This window comes from Chaetodon trifascialis, chromosome 11 (assembly GCF_039877785.1).
Source record: "Chaetodon trifascialis isolate fChaTrf1 chromosome 11, fChaTrf1.hap1, whole genome shotgun sequence".
Classification (NCBI taxonomy): domain Eukaryota; kingdom Metazoa; phylum Chordata; class Actinopteri; order Chaetodontiformes; family Chaetodontidae; genus Chaetodon; species Chaetodon trifascialis.
The window spans coordinates 9,755,859-9,770,246 of NC_092066.1; the positions used below are offsets into that span (position 1 = coordinate 9,755,859).

At 44.1% G+C, this 14,388-nt stretch overlaps 1 protein-coding gene across 2 annotated transcripts in view; it reads right to left on the reverse strand.

The window, feature by feature from the left end:
- greb1l (GREB1 like retinoic acid receptor coactivator) overlaps positions 1-14,388 on the reverse strand; it is a 41,753-nt gene that overhangs the window by 14,471 nt on the left and 12,894 nt on the right. For both annotated transcript variants that reach the window (XM_070974721.1, XM_070974720.1), the window contains exons 2-11: positions 9,500-9,611; positions 6,305-6,473; positions 5,627-5,794; positions 5,257-5,433; positions 4,232-4,408; positions 4,001-4,123; positions 2,704-2,826; positions 1,490-1,618; positions 826-963; positions 27-212 (exon numbers count right to left, since the gene is read on the reverse strand). In XM_070974721.1, coding sequence (XP_070830822.1) covers positions 27-212; positions 826-963; positions 1,490-1,618; positions 2,704-2,826; positions 4,001-4,123; positions 4,232-4,408; positions 5,257-5,433; positions 5,627-5,794; positions 6,305-6,461 — 1,378 coding nt within the window. In that variant the 5' untranslated portion in view covers positions 6,462-6,473; positions 9,500-9,611. The remainder of the gene's footprint in view (positions 1-26; positions 213-825; positions 964-1,489; positions 1,619-2,703; positions 2,827-4,000; positions 4,124-4,231; positions 4,409-5,256; positions 5,434-5,626; positions 5,795-6,304; positions 6,474-9,499; positions 9,612-14,388) is intronic.

Sequence of the window (14,388 nt, forward strand, 5' to 3'; positions counted from 1 at the left end):
GTGTGAGTTTGTGTTGTGCTGCTTACCTAAACGTGCAAGATACTGTAAAGTGAGCAGAATCATTGTCTCCACACAGAGAAGCTGGCTGCTTTTGAGGCCCAACGTCTCCAGGGTTTTCTCTGTCAGCTGGTTGCTCTTATAGCAGCTGACCAGCAGGGGGCTCACGACTATATCCCCAACATTCCCATAGAAATAAGGTAAAGTGCCATGTCCTGGAAAGAAAAGTTACTGTTAGATAAAACGTATGATTTCTAGAAACAACTTGTTCAGGTGAATTGTAACACACAACATGCATACAGTTAAACAGTGTTGTGCAGAGAAATGGCCCTGATGACAAGATGTAGCAGAGGCAGCCTGAGCGGGCTAACATGAACAGACTAGTGTCCTATCTTGTCCACATTCGTTTATATACTTCTGCAGACATGCATACACACACGCGGGGCTTCTGCGTTGATATGACCAACACACGCTCATTTTGGGAGGATGCCCAGGCATTTCATCATTCTGCAACCAAGATAATGCCTCAACATTACAATGGCTCACATTAAGTTCACATCCTGCATCCTGTTATTGGCAGCGTGTTAGGTCATCATGACCTGAATCATCACAGGACACCTATTGTTGAGTATCCTGTTATTGCAAGCGTGTATGGAGTTCTCTCTTCTTACGTTTGGCATCGTACGTCTCACTCGAAAAAATAAGAGCGTGACTGGGCTTATTTGACAAAGCTGGCAAAGTGTCTAGTCTGGCATGGGTTGGAATCTGTGTGTTTGCCCTGCAGGATGATGCTAAAGAAGGAGCAGATGACTGGAATAAAGCGTGTACCGATGAGGATGACAGGGCGGACTCCTGAAGAGTTGAGCAGGTTGTCAGGAACGATGACTGTCTCTCCAGCAGTGACGGGTTGGGGCTGAATCACTCCTGCTACAGGCGGCTGAGGAGACGACACTCCTAATACAGAACCTGGGGGAAGGACAGCACATGTCAATACCAGGATTAGTCACTTCCAGCAAAGTTGTGGCATGAGTTTTAACATATCATGGTTAGAGCACAGTGAAGTTATACTTGTGGCTGTAATCACAGACATGTTAAGAAAATCAGGGCAGACACTTAATTTGAAATGATGGTAGTATATGTAATCACAGTTGCATGATGTGGCTGAAATCTTGCTCAATAATGCAATTTTTGTTCAATCATTTCTGCAACAAACTGTCCAGCTCTGTCTCCATGGAGATGCTGAGTGAATCATCCCTAACAACCGCAGAGCATCAGGGATGTGGCACAAACCTGGGGGGGGTGGGGGGTTATAAACAACACAGCCCATGCTGACACCGGGCACAGACACACACCACTGCACACACACAGTGAAATGAGCTAAAAAAAGAAAGATACATGACACAAGAGGGCCAATTTACAACCCATCTCACACTGACTCGTGTGGAATACATTTGAGCTCAAAGAGGCGCCCTGATTGGGCGCAGAGACTGACCCGGAGAACAAATTATCGGCCGGATGGCTGGCACAGGGACGGCTGTGGGCGGTGGGACGGGTACCAGTGAGCTGGGGTGCCAGCTGCGGTGGCGCTTCTTTGGAGGCCCCGAATTCATGGCAGGGGAGGCTGAACATCAAAAACAGACACAGAGAACAACATCAGTACAGAATACAGAAAAAGCTGATGGATGAACTGCACACTGTTCTTCTAAAAAAGTCACTTTACTGTATTTAGTACTGGAATCAGGGCTAAGAGTCTAGAGCCATACGAGCAGCTCTGTGAAGCTCCACAAAGACACAGCTTTAAACTAAATGCTAACATAAGCATGCTAACATTTGTTAATTAGCACAAAACAACAGTTGAGGCTGATGGGAATGTCATCAGCTTTGAAGGTATTTAGTCACAAAGCAAAATTCTGGATAAATTCTAATTTTAACCTGTTGATGGCGCTAGAGGAAAATTCATCAGTTCACCAGATTAATTAGGATTCACCCTGTGGGCGTCATGAAGGTCTCCAAAAATAAGGGCAATCCATCGAATGACTGCCATCCGTACAAATGATTAGTGGCTAATATGACACAATAAAATGTGAAAATGAAAATATTTTCAGAAGGATAACTCCCTGCAGAGGCTGAGCAATACATCAAAATGAGCCAGTACTGAGAGTGACTCATTGATTTCCTATACATGAATGTCTATTGTCAATGACCGCATAGGACATTTTGCAGTCTCATATTCACTATGTTTGCAATACATTCAAACATTGATTGGTATGTGTAGCCTTTACTTGTCAATATCACAACCTTGTAAAGGGACTAATGGATAGCAAGGCCTTAAAAAGTCATTACAGCATTCCTTCCTTCAGTATTGATTAGTGTGTATATACAAGTGCACACACAGGCATGTGTTGGTGTGTACATGGTACACATGTGTCTGTTTGTGTGTGTGTGGCTCAGCAGGCCGGGGCAGATGTTAATCTTGGCTCCACGGTCAGTCACGGCTTCATCTGTCTAACACTGAACCAGTGTCAAAACAACCATGTGGGAGTGTGAGTAACATGTATGTGCTGTTGTTGCTGTGTGAGTTTCGTGTATATAAGCTCAATAATACAGCCAAAGTAAAGACTAATGCAGAGGAAGGAGACAAACTGATGAGGGAATTCGCTGATAAAACAACATGAAAATTACAGGTGTACTGAAAAAGAGCTTCACCTATTGGTTGAGTCTTGTTTCCAGGTGTGGAGGCCAGAGGTTTGATGAAACTGCAGTCTCTGCCGAGGTCCTGACTCCCGAAAAAGACAGAGGATGCTTGTGTCGTTCTGGTGGGTGGAGAATCTGGAGATAAAAACAAAAGACAGCCATCCATTATCGAAAAGAATACACACTTGACTCACCAACTGCCTGCCATGCGGGCGCCCGATGCTCGTTTGTCCACTGACGAGCTACAAATCTCTGGGATTGTCCAAAACTCAGGCTGCAGCCTTAACGCCCACCGTTCCTCTGATTGGTCATTTGGATTGACCTTCATGTATCAAACAAATGCTAGCGGACCCCTCCGTCTATATCCAATGTCCACTGCACAATGCAAACAAACCACCACTCTCCTTTTCATTAATCATTTCAGGGTAAACAGTCAGTTGGAGCGGAGAAGTGCATGTCAGCAAAGTCTTCGGGAGCAGGATGTACCTGGAGGTCACAGTCAGGAGATTTTAGGCGACGCTTATGTCAACAACGAGCCCCGCGACTCGGCCGTCTAACACATTAACGTGTGAGATCTCTGCTGACAGACAGCTTCCAGGTTCAGAACAAATCAATACCATGAGCCCAGGAGCTTTTTCAATCAAAGATGGAACGGGCGCTTCAGTTGTGAGAGGTCAGAGAAGAACAGCGTCTCGTTAGGAAGACGGAGAATCGGCCTCGTGATGATGTGGCCTTCAGCTATTGGTTTACCTGAAGAAATGATTGACGTCTTTCACATGTAACACTGGTACAATTTCTACTTGGCATGAATTCATGTGACAGGAAGTGACAGAGTTAATTCGTGCTGCCTGCATAAAATTTCCCTTGTAGCCTAAAAATGACGTAGACTGCAACAACCATTGTTAAAATAACAAGAACAGGAGTGGGAAATATACTTTAATAGTTGTTTACTATTGATCAGCATGTAACCAGAATGAAGACCAAAGCATCCCAGCCTCCTCTTTCTCACGAACTGACTTATAAACGCCTGAATCAGTGTGCTGGTTCAAGTGTCACACTATGCTCGCTGAATAACTTTCAGGGCTTAGCCACCACCAGCTGTCTCTATGGCAACAACATAAACCTGTCAGCGTATACCAACAGAGGCGATGACTCTTTCTGGTGAAATATTCACACTTTTGATGCATTTCACTGACAATGCAGTCAATAAATTTGCTAAAACTTTAGCCAAACAGCTGTTTAAATCTTATTTTAATCATCTTGTTCAGAGGTTAATCCATCCGTGCGTCTGTGCCGTGTGCAGTCTCACCTGAGAGCGAGAAGGGAGAGGAGCTGTGTCCACTGGTGCCTCCGTTTTCCTTGCTGCTGAGAGACGAGGACGAGCTGGGTTTGGACGTCGACGCGCTGCTGGAGAACTGAAGGGTTTTACAGTCTGAGAAGGGACGAATGACAAACACTGTGACATGCAGCACGTCATCTCAGAATAAATCCGTGCACCTTTAGACAGACGTGTGGAGCTTAAAAACTGGGTCTCTTTTACCTTTCCAGCAGATGAGGGGTCCTTTGCACAGAGCACCCTGAGAATTCTTCACCAGGTAGTATTTTAAGTGCTTCTGCTTCTTGGGCTGGGTGGATAACTTCAGGTTGATGTGGTTCGAAAACTCCGTGAAGTATCTGAAACCCTTCTCCCCGCAGCCCACACAGTTTCCTGAAAAACCTGCAAGCAATGTAACAAAAAGGGAATTACTGACCGGGTTAGCACAGCGATCTAAGAGCAAAATTCAAGCACTTTCAAGGTAGCTAAACCAAAAGCTTGCAGGCTCTTGAAGCTTTTACCATCATCTTAAAATCACAACAGATTCAAAGGAAAGACAAACTTTCTACTGAGACTGACAAATAACATTGCAAGATGGACAAAATGGATAATATACTTGTTTGGCTTAACCTCTCATCCTCTCTGCTTGAAATGCTCGTACAGCATCTGTAATCATGGACACTTATGCTGGATAAGACCCCCAGCCCCTGTTCTATAATACATAATGTAATCTGGATATTATGAATCTCACAATGCCAATTTTGTTGTACTGTGGTGTTGTTCTTGTCAAAAAAAGATCTAATAAAATCTAAGTATACATAAAAAGAAGTTTTTCAAGAGTAAATTTGAACTGAAGCATATTCCTAACCGTCCTAAACATGATGGTTAAAATTAAGCATTTTCCAAACTTTGCAGGCTTTGTACAAACCCTGTAATTATCTCCCATTTACAAAGCTTATTTACAATTACAGTAATTACAATTAGTCATTTGGCAGATGCTTTTATCCAAAGCGACGTACATATGAATTCACACACCGATGGCGCAGCATCAGGGGTAATTTTAGGGTTCAGTACCTTGCTCAAGGATACTTTGGCATGTGGCCTGCCGAGGCCAGGGATCAAACCACCGACCTCTACCCCCTGAGCCACAGCACCGTCCAGTGTATGACAAGCACAGACTAACGACAGAGAGCGTTCACTGTACCCGGAGCTTAAAGTGATGCTGATCTGCCTCTTGGGAACAGACTGACCTAAAAGTGCATTTTTCCCATTCTCGTCAGGCAAAAAGCGGCGGTCCACGGCACACACCAGCATGTGCTCGGGGATGCTGGGGGATTTGGCGCCGACCAGCTCGAAGCCCGCTGGGACTTCGATGGGCTCTGTTGCTATGGAGACCAGGCGGAGGTCCTTGCCGGCCTGACAGAAGCCTGAGGAGAGGAGAGCAAGACGCAGATGTGATATTTGAGAAAATAAAGAAGGGCTTTAGGGTAGATACAGTTTACAGATGAAGTGAAGCTGAAATCATATCTGTAATTCTTAAACAAGAAGCTTCATATTTCCATTTCAGGTTTGTTGCATTTTCACAGTTAAAGTCAAGGCTTTTTGGGGTGTGGGTAATACCATCCAGTGTGCAGCAGCCGTCGGGTGCAGGGGCCTGTAGGTAGGGGAGCGGAGGGCTGCTGCTGTCTGAGTCATCATCCTCCTCCAGCTCCTCCAGATCGTTGGAAGAGTGGCCGTTCGTGAGGCCTGGTGGCTCTCTGCCATGGAGGTCGGCTTTCAGCTTCACATCTGATGGACATTTCAAATTAAATTAAAGCTATCTTCACTAGAGTGGAATTGGAACTATGGGTAAAACTGTTTTTGCAGGTCCACAAATTCATAATATTTTCCAAGACAGTTTGCTGGAAACAAATATGTATCTGATGCAAATCATGCCGAATTATAGTGTACTGCAGGCATATAGCCACACACATACATGAAAAATAAAGTATTGATGATAAATTAGTTAAAGCTTTTCATTCAAGGAAATTTCTCTAATAATTCCAAACAAAAAATACAGTTCTTTCCAGTAAACTTCCCAGAAAATTATTAGGAAATACACTGACAACAGCAACATAACCACAGCTTTGACTCATTAGAGAAACAGATGCTTTTCACGTAAAATAAACCAGAGCTACCTGGCAAATACACCATTTCTTGATTTTAACAATTTCATAAAAGTGAAATAATCAGGAAAATTGTACCGCAGCCTTTCAGACCAGGAAAGGGAACATTTAAAGGTTTAGTGAAGCTTCCTACCTTCCATGTTACCAGGATACGGCTCTGGCTCAAGGTAGAGCTGTGTGAAGATGGGCTGTGGATCTCCGCTGCTCGAGCGCAGCGACGCCTCAATAGAGTTATGGAGAGCCTCTTCAAATCGAGCAGACTTCAGCTGCCCGGCATATGAATTCCCCATTATCTGTGGGAGCTGAGAGGAAAGAGCAGGACGCACAAACGAAAGCCAATTCATTGATTCGTTTCCTCACACGAGAATAGCAAAGACGGCAAAGTGGCAACAGGTGCCTCATGCGAATGCGTCCATGTTTTCAAATGAACACAGCTGTGTCCTTCTGATGGGTCACCGCAGCTCTTCTGATTTTGTATTTAAATTTAGATATCAAACAGAGCATGAAAACTGCTTGATTATTCTAGAAACAATCAGTTCAGTAGTGTCTCTTACACGTCCTTCAGCTGAATTTATGCGTCCAGCTGCAGGTGTCTCATGGTTCAGTAAAAGATTTAACTGGTAAACTGTTGCAACACCAGCACAACACTAGCTCAATACTTTGCATTATCAGGCTGTGCCGTACATTTAAACCCGAAGCAATCATGTTTTATGCTCTATGAAAGACAGTTGCACTTGCAGCAAGGTTTGGTCTTATTTGCAGGATCATGAAATGCAAATGTGCCCAATGCCACTTAAAACAAACAATACAAGCACTGGAAAAATGCAGGAAAAAAGACACACCAGCCAAAGCTTAACAATGACACTTCTTTTCTGTCTGTAATGGACAGTGTGGTTATGCTTTAGAGGAGGCGCATATCAGCTTTGTTGAGTACGATGCATTAAATCCCTAATTGCATCTTTCTCATCAGACCTGAACGGTCGATTAATCCATTCGTGGATCTGCGTCATTTTTCAATCAAAAACTCTAAATCTTTGCTTGTTCCAGCTTCTCAAATGTGAAGATTTACTGATTTTCTCTGACGTGTGAGAGAGGAAATGGAACATCTTAAGGTTTTGGATTGTTGGTCAGACAAAACAAACTATTTAATCGAGCTCTGTGTAATTGTGGTTGGGATGCTTTATGGACCATGTGTGTTGTCTTTTGCTGGAATTATCTGTCTTGTTACCAGAGGCTACGGTGAACAATAACACACACACACACACACACACACACACACACACACACACACACACACACACACACACACACACACACACACACACACACACAGATTTTCTCTATGTCAGCCCAAATGTAATAGCCAAGGCCAATGGCTTTTTCCAATCCTTTTTTTTGGCTCTGTTGTGTCACTCCACTCTGCCCCCGTGCCCCCTCCACCCCAGCGTCCACTCCCGGACATCTGCCGGGGTGGAGGAGGTCGGCTGTGTGGGCCTGAGGTTGGCTGGCTCTCTGGTGGCAGGTGGCAGCTGGACAGAGGGCCAAGCATGGCGTCTCAAAGAAGAAAGCACCAGAAAGAGATGCAGAAAGAAAGAAAGGCGGTTCTCCAAACGCGGTGAAAAGGCAGCAGTGAAGAATGGATATGCTATATCATGGTGTCCACTCATTACACATTAAAGCTTCCTACTCAGACTCCCATTTCTCGGTTTGTCATAACATTTCACAGGATCTGTTTTTAATACCAAGCCAGCAATCAAACTGTGTGGGGCTGAAAAAGAAAATAAATGGAGTTCTGGCTGCTTTCCTGACACACAGGTTGGCCTGAAATTCCTTCAGTGTTTGTCCTTGGACAACATTTGACTGGTGCAGACCAGTGCTGTGGTTCATCAACACCGGGACAGCCAAGCGGAGGCCAGGTTGAAGACTTCAGCTGTTTAGGAAAAGCTCCAACTCCTCTTTCAACTCTAACAAAGATCCTGCGCAGCTGTTGAAGCACTTCCATGACAAGGTTATATTGTAGCTTTAGTTTTGACTATAGTCTGTTGTATAACTCAGCTAAACCTGAGCTCGAAGTAATGATTTACAGCCTTAGATTGGCCTTTTTGAAATGTTTAATTTCCTGCCCAATATTAGCCTTGGATTATAGATGTGCATACACACGTTTATTTGCATGAGCTGCAACTGAAGCAGCTTTTAAAGACAGTATTCATTTTGTTAGGTGCACCGAGGCTGAGGTCTTCAAATGTATTATTTTACATGAACAGCAGTGCAGGAATTAAATCAGTGATTTCTATGTTGGTTGTGCTGTTCATCTGTACCACACACTGAACATGTCAGTCACTTCATCAGTCTACTAGACTGCAGTGTCTCTTGGCCACACACACACACACACACCCTGAACCTTTCTATTTTGTCAATAGTAGGCAGGGTGGGAATAAAGTTGGAGCTGCCTTTCTGGTCTCATTTTGCCCACGCCTGGACAGGTTCCAGACCCCGTGTTTACCTAACAACCTTCCTGGGGAGGAATCTGACCAACCCAGACAAAAGACGAGATTAACAGTGCCTGACTGTGCTGTCAAAGAGATAAGAAGCTTAACAGAATGAAGCTACAGTATTTCTTGCTTAACTGATGGAGGAAGGCGGCTGCATAGAGAAACAAAGACAGAGAGGGTAAAAAGAGCCTGGGGGCGTTTTTAAGCAGCCGCTGCCTCTTCGATTGAGGAGTCAAAGGGGGCTCCAGAGGCCTCTTTGGCCGGCTGACCCTCAAGTCTCAGTGGACAGATTTGCCATTAACCTCCCGCAGGCCGGAGGTGAACACTGAGAATGACCTTTTATCACCTGCGCAACTTAAAACGAAGGCTGACTGTGGCGGAGGTTGCTTAGGTGTTTCTGGGGTGTGACTCAGGTGGTTGCTAAGGTCAGTTGCAGTGGCGGGGGGGGGAAGGGGGGGAGGGGGTAGTTCTTCCAGGTGAGTCAGCGGCTGCAGTGTTACAGCTTGACGAATGGTCAAACATAATGAGTGGACTCCACCGGGGAGAAGCGGTCTAATCTTCAAAGAGTGACGGCTGAAAAAGAGGCGCTCACGTCAGTGAGCGGTGGCTTTAAAACAGCCTCTCAGCCAGTCAGATGGGCAGTCAAGGCCATTCCTCAGCTCCTGGGTGGCATCGACAGATTGCATGAATTTGACCCCAGGTCAAAATAAGCTAGTCTAACCTTCACTCGGTGGAATTGAGACAGAGAAAATATGAGAGCACAGACACTCTGAAAGAAGAGCTGAATTTCTAACAGAGAGCACATACGGGGTGCATTAAAGGAAGAGGGCACTCACGTTGTCGGACTGTTCCCAGGCGTGAAGGGACTTGTTCACCTCTGCTACATGCTGTATCGCTACCACTCGGCAGAAACTTTCAGTGAAGACATTTCACTCAGCGCTTTGAGACCTGGAAGAGAGAAAGGAGGCGTCTAGTTAGCTCACTGACAAGGATGCAACGACACAAAAATTTAACATTTTACATCTCCTGAAAGATATGCTGCAGCATACTGGGGTTAGATCTTCTCTAAGCAGTATTCGTGTAAATTCATTCAAAACTCAACAGACAGGGTCACTGAAACTAATTTTGCGCAACAAATTTAAGCCTGATTCAAAATTCAAGCTGTATTTTTCCTAACACGTGGAGAAAATGTAAGCTTGTTAGCCAAATTCTACCTCTTCCCTTCCCACTGCGTTTTCATATTTGCATTTTATTTGCAAAACATGCCGTAAAACAACAGATTAAGGCATACTGCTACTTAACAAAACTACAATTTATTATGGAAAACAGGTGAAATAGTCTTATCCATTTACAGTTTTCACTTGTAGGACTCAGTCATGTGTGCTACAGTCACCACAGTCCAAAGAACGTGGCCATTCACAAAATGAATAGGTGCACTTATAACCACTCAAACATTAAGAGCAGCTCAGCCCATGACATATGTACTCACTATTCTGAGACTAAAAAGGCGATATGTGATACCGCGGCCCTCGGGCTATTTTCATAAAACACAATTGGGTGTTTTAGTTTGTAGCTGCGCTCACTACACGCAGTCAATCCACTCTGAATGGATCTGCCAGTTACTTTGACCCTTTGACAACGTATTGTTTAGCCACTCAGGCTCTGATATAACATAAGCAAAGTTCCCTTCAAAACACTGACTGTCACAATCTACCCCGTCATCACTTCTGACTGTGTGGTGCTTTTCTGTAAGAGGGAGACTGGTCTGGGGTCCAAGTCCTTCAAATAACAAGTGTACACAAGCTGGTTCAACTAGCATTCACTGTCCACACTGGACCTCATTTTGTGAATGATTAGCCAGCTTGATACAGCTAATCAAAGCAAAGAGTTGAAAATGTCAATATGTCAGAAAGCTGCACTCCTTTAACTTCAGGGCAGCTGGATCGCTTACTGGAATAATGTGGAAGAAAAGGACATCGGAATTCGAAGCGGCATCGATCGTGAAATATACGATTCTGGCTGAAGTGTCTCAACACAAGTTCATGCGCTGGGTGTTCCCACAAAGGAAAGAATCTCAAACAACGCTCTCCCACTCTGCTAATTACCCTAGGAGCAGAGTCTTGAAATATTTTGATGCTTATCTAGTCATGAAGGGCAGCTGACACAGGAGACGCAGACGGCTCCAGAGATGAAGACGCAGGAGCCGTAAACCCAGACACGAACTCAAGCCCAGCCCGAGGTGCTTAATAAGGTTTTCCAGTAATGACAATCGAGGGAGCGTTTAGGCTAACACGCTGGTTTAGTTTCTTACTTAGAGGAGGCTGGATTTAAGGACATAGTTTAAGATGAACGCATTCCTCATGTGTACTTTCTAAGACAAGTGCAACTGCATGTGCAAGCACAAACACACCCAGCATACCAAAAACACACATTCATATATATGGTTACCTGGAATATGCACAACATATAGTGCAGAAAATAGAGTGCACTGCTGTGTTAAGCATGTTTGAGCATCTTTAAAGGGCTCCATTAACTGTTTTTAATAATTAAATAATTTTTAATAATTAACCATTATAATTATAATACTAATTGCATAAAAAGTCAAAACCTCCATCTGTGCTGCCTACACTGTATCACTGAATCATTGAAGACTGTTATCAAAAGTCATGTGAACCAAATTCTCTGTAAATTGTGCATCCCTTTTTTTCTTTTTTTTTTTTAAATGAAAAGTTGTACAGAAAAATCTAAACGTTGTTGTAAATGCAGCAGGTAAGAACACATTTTAATCGCTTCTAACATTAAATTTGAGGGCTAAATATCCCCATGTGTAACGAGCAATCTGTAGCTGGTACGTGTGCCATGATCAATAAGCTTTCTGCCAACAGCAAAAATAAACACACATAACTAAAAACTACTGAATCTAGAGTGAATGTTCCTTACATTGCCTGTAATTTGATATGACCTGTTTACAGACATTTAACTGCAATGAGCTGATCTTACTTTCAACCCAGCCTTTTCTTTCTCTCCAGTCCTTCTTTTGTTTCTCCCTCAAATTCATAATTACATTACAGTCTTTACAATCGAGGCGGATACGCAGGATCAAAATTTCTTCCCAAATAAATGTGTGAAAATATATATATTTTTTAGATTCCAATAAAGAAATAGAGGTAGTACGATGGCCATACTGTCCGTACAGTTAAACTTAATACTTGACTTTATAGTTTTAAAATGTCCTTAAACAACTACAGGTAACTCTAAGCCTTTGATTTAAATTTAAACTACTAAACTAACTAAACCAGTTTTTTTTCTTTTCACCTCAGTAGCAGAGAAAATGTTAATGGAAATTTGATAAATATCTTAATTGTTTTCACCTCATTGTTATGCTTTAACATTTAAGGTCCATACCAATGGCTGAAATGCGGGAAAGAGCTCAGCACGCTCTTAACATTCGAAAAAGCAGCGGTGAAAAGACACTGCCCATCAGATGAGAGAGAAAGGGGGGTGGGGTGACAAATGAGGGGGAAAAAAAGACAAACATCTCTCCATGTTCTCTAAATTAGGTGCTAAAAGTCCATCTCATTAATGCCACATCAGGGCCACATGTGACACACAGCAAGCTCTTTAAAAAGCCTCTCCTGTACCTTGCATGACCACTCGACCGGTGGATGAACCCTTTAAAATCCAAATCAAACGCGGTAAATCCCAAACATGAAGCTCTGTTTTTTTCAAATGTAGTCCATTTTAGATAATAAATCCTTAAGAATTGGTTGATATCCAGGCAGCATATGGAGTTTCACTCTTCTCTGGTCTGCCTCAAGTTACCTTTCTCATGATAGTCTACAGAGAGAAATCCCCCTCTTCCACTCAGTACAGCAGACACCCTCTCTCTCTCTCTCTCTCTCTCTCTCTCTCTCTCTCACTCACATGCAAACAAACACACACACATAACCACAAACCCCTCCCCCTAATCCCCTATGCCCTCCTCTGTCCCGTGCCATTTGCCAAGGAGGGAGGGAATCCACCGGGGGCTCATTCATCTTGGCCCTGCTGACCCCCTGTGGTGACAGATGCTCTCGGGGGCCTGCAGAGCCGCGGGGGGAAACAAAGAAGAAGCCCAGCATTTCCCCGCAGCCGCACATCCATGGCGCCCTGACCGCCCTGCCACGCGTGACCCCCTGGCACACCAACGCAGCCGCTGTGGGCACTGTGTCAGGTGGAAGTTTGGATGTTCAGGAAGAAGTTAGGGCGGGGGGGGGGGGGGGGGGGGGGAGTCTGAGTCTGACTTTCGGTCAGCTCAGTCTCTTGCTGCCACAGCCGACGTTTTTTTTTTTTTTTTTTTTTTTTTTATTGGGGGCCAATTCAGAGCCGGGAGAGTCCGTCCCCAGCAAAACAGGGCCCAGAATGTCAGGTCAGCTCGAGCATTTTGTCTTCGTAGCCTTGCCCGGGATTGACCCCACACTGGGCTTTTACTCCCGCTATAAATACCAGGGGCTCATCTGGTCAAAATAAATAAACGGAAATGCACCACAAATCAACAGGCGCAGGCAGATGTTGTGGGATTGCATGTCATTACAGCCCAGTGATCAGTGCTGGCACCTTATCAGGATATTAATCAATGGAGAGGGCACTCATTTCCAGGAAAGTTAGGTATGTGTCACATCACTGCTAAAACATGCAACATCGGAGCAACATGTCACGCTAACTTTAAAATATAAGACTCGTCGATTCCACTGAGGCCAGATTCCTCACCGTGTTTGTGATGCTCTGACAATCCAGTATCAACAACTGAATCTTAAATCTTCAGTCTTTTTCTGTTCAGGGTTGCTGCAATTCTGTAAAACACTGAACGATGTCCTGACTTTGAAAGGTAAACACATCCAGCTGTCAGACTGCCAAGTCTAACTGTACACTGCCAGGACACTGCTCGGACTGGAGTTCCACGTTTCCGACACGAATATCAGACAGGAAATGAATCATTTACTGTGGAGCTTGCACATGTCAAGTTACAATATGAACTGCCCTCGCTCCTGTGCCTCTTTTCCTGCAGACTAATTAATGTCAAGTTGGCAAGAATTTGTCAGGTAAACAGTAGGTCTGAGTCTCTCACATCTACTTGATGGTGCACTCGGGACAGTTTTAACGAAAGAAAAAAGAGTTTAAACTGAGAGACAGGAAAAAGCTAATGTACAATTGTATTGAAATGCATTTACACAGGAAACCCTACTTCAGAACACAAAATAATAATAGTTAATGTTTGCCTCATTTTAAACATCTTAACTCTTACTGGTTCCTTGCTTCACTGAGCCGTGTGACTGATGTTCCAGTTCATTACCACAGACACAGTCAACAGTTGTTTTAATCAGGTTGTGTGCAGCTCTTCTCACCTCCCCTCCAATGGTTATATTAGGGCACAGTCACTGTGAGGGCTGCTGTAAACCACCACGCGAGCCAATCAGGGCCTCCATTAGTCCTTACGGGGCTTTCATGCACTCAATTCTCTCAATCAGCCACATTTGTCTAAACATTGGGCTTGAGTTTGACTGTGAAATGCGTCTGGCTATTGCTGGTTTAGACCACACACGGGACACGTGAGCGAGATGTTTTTTAAATGAGAAGAATATTTCAAGTTAACTGTAGAGGATCCATCTGATACCAGCGCAGTCACAAGTTCAACTGGAGGAAAAGAGCTGTCAGTGTGATTTATCTCTAAGCCCCTGACTTTGAC